The sequence below is a fragment of the Trichechus manatus genome, unplaced genomic scaffold (genome assembly GCF_000243295.1).
Source record: "Trichechus manatus latirostris isolate Lorelei unplaced genomic scaffold, TriManLat1.0 scaffold00234, whole genome shotgun sequence".
Taxonomy (NCBI): domain Eukaryota; kingdom Metazoa; phylum Chordata; class Mammalia; order Sirenia; family Trichechidae; genus Trichechus; species Trichechus manatus.
The window spans coordinates 323880-328959 of record NW_004444170.1 but is presented as its reverse complement, the minus strand read 5'-3'; the positions used below and the strand labels follow the sequence as shown (position 1 = coordinate 328959).

The 5080-nt window shown below is 37.1% G+C and overlaps 1 protein-coding gene across 1 annotated transcript in view; it reads left to right on the top strand.

Annotated features, from left to right (window-relative positions):
• The window catches only part of LOC101344436 (CUB and sushi domain-containing protein 1-like), a 1691327-nt gene that overhangs the window by 1670141 nt on the left and 16106 nt on the right, over nucleotides 1-5080 (top strand). The window contains exons 58-59 of the mRNA XM_023743077.1: nucleotides 831-943; nucleotides 1785-1888. Coding sequence (XP_023598845.1) covers nucleotides 831-943; nucleotides 1785-1888 — 217 coding nt within the window. The remainder of the gene's footprint in view (nucleotides 1-830; nucleotides 944-1784; nucleotides 1889-5080) is intronic.

Genomic DNA, 5080 nt, shown 5'->3' with positions numbered 1-5080 from the left:
AAAGACTGTGATCTTCTTCCATTAAAATTATAGCCGAGAAAACCCTTTGGAGCAGTTCTGCTCTGTAACACGTGGTCACCGTGAGTTGGCATGGACTCAATGGCAGCCAACAACGACATCAACTCTGAATCTACCAACATGTCTTCTCTGCAAATGAGATATTTTGTGTTCATTTTCTATTTGTTTACTATCTATCTATCTGCCTGTCTATCTATCTATCAGTCTGTCTGTCTTTTACCTCCTTTGGGTAGGAACTAATTGTAGCAGCATACACATTCTCCATTTGTAACAGAATGTAATATCCCTATGCAACACTATTAAACAGCATTCTTTATCAAAGTAGCTGAGGGGTGCAGCTGCCTAATCACTTCATGCACAAAATCTTAGGGGCTACACAGGTATGCCCTTCGCATTTTGTTCTCTTTCATATTAGTGGGTACGTCAATTCATTGTTGAAAGTAACTACATTTTGGATTATGGTATGATGTCTTTTTTCTGTGTACTCCTTCCCTCAGAAGTGAATAAAATGTGAATAAAAATGCTAGAATTTTTTATTAGCAGACTGGAATAAATATTTCTTTTATTCTTTCTGTGGGATAAAGATGTTCCATTTAGTCAATGGATTTCACTCAGTCAAAATAGAAAAAAGGACTTTCATAAAAAGTGATTATGGGGAAAGAAGATACTAAAGTTAAATTAAAAAAAAATGCTGTTCTTATACGTTTAGTTCTCATCTCTGTACCACATTCCTAATCAAATGGATTACATGCTGAGTTATTAACTCTTGCAACTTCCTCCAGTGGAAGAGTAACTGACTGACTTTTATGCAGGAGTTTACAAGAAGGAGGAAGCCCACTTACTTCTGAAAGCTATTCAGATTAAAGGTCCGGTGGATATTTTCGTAAGCAAGTTTGAAAATGACAACTGGGGATTAGATGGTTACGTAAGTATTCCTTTGATTTGTAGCAGTGTTTTCTAATCCTTACTCTGCTTTCATGGAAGCAGCTAACTGAAGATTTCTAAGAGGAGCTTCAGTGTGTGTGGCCCTGGAAAACTAAGCAATCCTGCTTAATAACACAGGCATTCTGCCCTTGCTTTTATATTAGAAGAAACCAAGTCACTGAAAAGATCAGCTGGCTAGTAAGACTTGAGTTCCTGCTGCTGGGGAGAGAACTAGATCTCGAGTCCTGGTTCTGTGCTGGTTAACACCACCTTCTTCTACTGTGAGTGCGGTGCAAGCGAGATTCTTCTGAGACCCTCTGATTAGCAAGAACCATTCTGAAGTCATTTTTAGAATGGTGACAAAGTCATTCCTAGATAAACAGAAAGATTTAGGATTTTCTCCTTCATATTCTTCTTTGCAAGTTAATCATTTCTCTAGGTTTTACATTCCTGTCTGATCTGAGAGCGTACGGTCTCAAGTGGTATACACCCGGCCAGTAGCTGTTACACAAGATGAGTTTTACCTAATGTAGGTTACTTAGTAATTCATTTGTGTGTCCCTCCTTTATGAAGGCTAGGTAACATACGGAAGCAATGTTGTTAAATCTACTACCATTCTAGAGACCAAAATGAGACAGTGAGCACTTTTATGTCCCTTGACTTAACTTCTGTAATGTTTTCCAGTTTTCAGCCGTAAGTATGTAACTGAAAGAAGTGGCCTAAAAAATGAAATATTTAACCTTTAATATCTAAACATGGGAAATGACAGTAATATTTTGATCAGCAGAGATTATTATTGATCTTCTTGTACATATTTTTTCATTAATTTTCATACCTATCAGGTATCATCGGGACTTGAAAGAGGAGGATTTACTTTTCAAGGTGATGTACATGGAAAAGACTTTGGAAAATTCAAACTAGAAAGACAAGGTAAACTGCATTTAAGGTATTTTTTAAAACAAATACCAGTTTGGGTTTCAAATGATTGTGTTGAAAAGTAATGGATATATCTCTACTCCAAAAGGAACATAAACAAAAGTAATAGGAGTGACTAGTATATTTCACTCCTGAAAGAAAACAAGATATCCTTTCGAAAGAAAAATAGACTAACGGAAAACTGGGGAAAAATTGCAACACATTTGCCAGACATGGAATTATGATACTTAATATATAAGAGAAGTTGAAAACAAATATGACATTAATGAATGAGCTAACTACATTACCCTAAGAAATTTAGAAGTAAGAATAATCGGAAGTAGCCAATAACCTATGTAAAGATCTTCAATTTCAAAACAATCTACATTAATGAGAAGAAGGATATAGCATTTTTAATTATCAGAAAGTTAATTTGTTTTTAGTGTTGGTATTGAGTGGATAGCAGGAACAGGCAGCTGGGTGTTCAGTTTTGGTGGATGTATGAGTAAATCTGTACGATTAAGAAATATGTATCCTTACTTTAAGTGTGTAATCTTTCATCCAACAATTCTGTCTCTAGAATTCTGCATCAGACATGTGAAAACTTTTCTTTGCACATCTAGTTATGTCCAAGGCAAGACTCTTTTAATACTGGAAAGTAAAAATAACTCACCCATCTTACACATCTCTCATAGAGGAATTGCACCAGTAAATAATTTTATGCAATGTATTACGTTAATAGAATATAATATTGTACAGTATATTTTAGTAAAGGAATGAGGACTCTGTACTCACATGGAAAGATGTTAAATTTACATAAAATGAAAAAAATTTGTGATAGAGATACTCCATCCTTCTTTATATATTTCTCTACCGTTTTTTACCTTAATACTCACAGAAGGGAGATTAAAAAAAAAAAATCACTAGATATGAACCTACCTTTTCCACTTGCTAGCTTTGCAATCTTGGATGAATTACAATATTCTTCAGCCCATTTTCTCTTCTTCAAATTCATTATGGAAGTCACTTTCTTGGGTGTTATGAACATTAAGTAAGAGACAGTATAAGCCATAGATTTGTGCATGCTAAAGCTCATTTCACACACAAGTCTTTATTATAGTTGTTACTACCAATACAGATTAGGAAAATGCAGTTTTGTAATGAAATTAGTGCCACATTTCTTCTGAATAATACAAACTACTTCATAATTTACTTGTAGAAAACTATTAACACTTAATTTTATAAAGAAGAATATTACTAGAGAGACTTTGATTCCAAAGTGACCTTTCAGAGGAAAGTGTGCATAATATTTTCTGATGAACTTATCACTGATGAACTTATTTCATAAGACTTTTGTCAATATATTGAAGTATTTGAAGGGAAATGTATGCTAAATTTTATATTATTGTATATTTTCTAAAAGCCTTAATTGAAAAGGATAATTAATCATAATGTACTCTAATTCCACCTTTCTAAATTCAGTACTTTTAAATAAGAGAGCTTTAAATTATTATTTCAGCAACAGCTGACATAATATTTTAAATTGAGTTAGACTGTTTTGAAATAATAAAAAAATAGAATTAATGCACTAGACCAACACTAATGATGGGTTAACTTTCCTCTTGCTGAAAGCCAAACCCTGCAGGTATTTGTTCTCCTTTCTCCTCATAGCACATGCTCTAGTAATTTTGTCTAAGGACACCCCAGTGAGCTGTACAAGATACTGTATAGATGTCTAAGTTTACTCATCCAAAGAACCTGACCTGAACTATCATTTTGCTGTTACATATTTGATTAGCATTACCCCACGTCTTTTTAATCAAACAAAATAACAGCTTTGTTTGACAAGTAATCTTCATTCTCATGTGATGATGAGCTTATTGTCAGGAAAAACAATTTGCCTCACAAAATAATTTGAATTACCACGAAGTCTTCACTTGAACTAATTAGAAAAGTCTATGTTGAAGTAATGCTTCAACAACAGCCATTCATTTAAGAGTTATGACTAAAATCAATTTTTATGGAGGAAAATAAATGACCTTCTAATTGTCTCCAGGCCATAGATGAGCTGAGAAAAGTGATTATCACTGAATGGATGTTAAAATCAAGTTAGTTTGAAAGCCAAATTTAATGCAAAAAATTATGTAAGAAACAACCATAAGTAGGTTTCTCCATTAAAATTGATTGATTAGAGGTGGGGTGAAGATGGCAGAGTAGTCAGACACTTCTGGTAGACCATCTTACAACAAAGACCCAAAAAAACAAGTGATTCAATTATATATGACAATCTAGGAGCCCCAAACATTAAAGGCAAAGTTGAGGAACTGGGCTGAGTGGCAGGAGGAGGGAGAGACAGTTCAGAAGCAGTGAGGAGGTGCCAGATCTGACCTGGCGAGAGCCTGAGTCCTTCAAGCCTGATGAGTTCTGGCGTGAACGGTGAGGCAGGCAAGCATCGGTGCTAGGGAGGTGTATTCTCATGGGGAGAGACCCAGCCGCTGAGAGTCTTCTCAGCTGTGCAGAACCAGTAAGAAGCAGCCGTTGATCACAGAAGGATAAGTATTTGTGTCCGGCCTACCATGTGGATCAAAAACACCTCTCTCAGGAAAAAACTCTCTCCTATTTACCTCCCCACTCCCTGCTCTGCACTGGGTCCCAGACCGGCTTCAGCAATTGCCTAGTACACTGGGCCGGAAGTCGGATCCATTATATGCACTGAGCCATTTTCCTGGCCTTGGGGAGTGAACAAATTAACAAACAGGAAGAAAAAATAAGCTGCTGACTCCCCTAAGGCAGGAACTCTGGGTAGGCACAGCTCCTTTGCCTAGATACAGGCATAAGGGATCCATGGACTTTGAGTGCCTTTCCCCCTGCATAGACTTGTGTGGGCCCATTTCAACAGTGTAGGCCCTCATTACCGCAGTACAACAGGGTATATACCTAAAGTCTGACTTCAGCTGTTTCAGCTGTGAAGTAGCAGGTTCGTGACATTTGACACTGCTCTGCCCATTAAGCAGGGTCTTCACCTACCCACATCAGGGGCCTGAGGACTGGTAGCTCCACCCATGCCACTTAGCCACCTGCGATAGGGGCCCAAGAATGAGAGGTGCCTCCCCATCCTTAGAGCCAATAGCATTAGGTGTTCATAGTCCAGCTGCAAAACCCACCCACCTAGGTGCTCTAGGGAACAGGGATACACCTTCCTCCTAGACACTCAGGGGCAGCC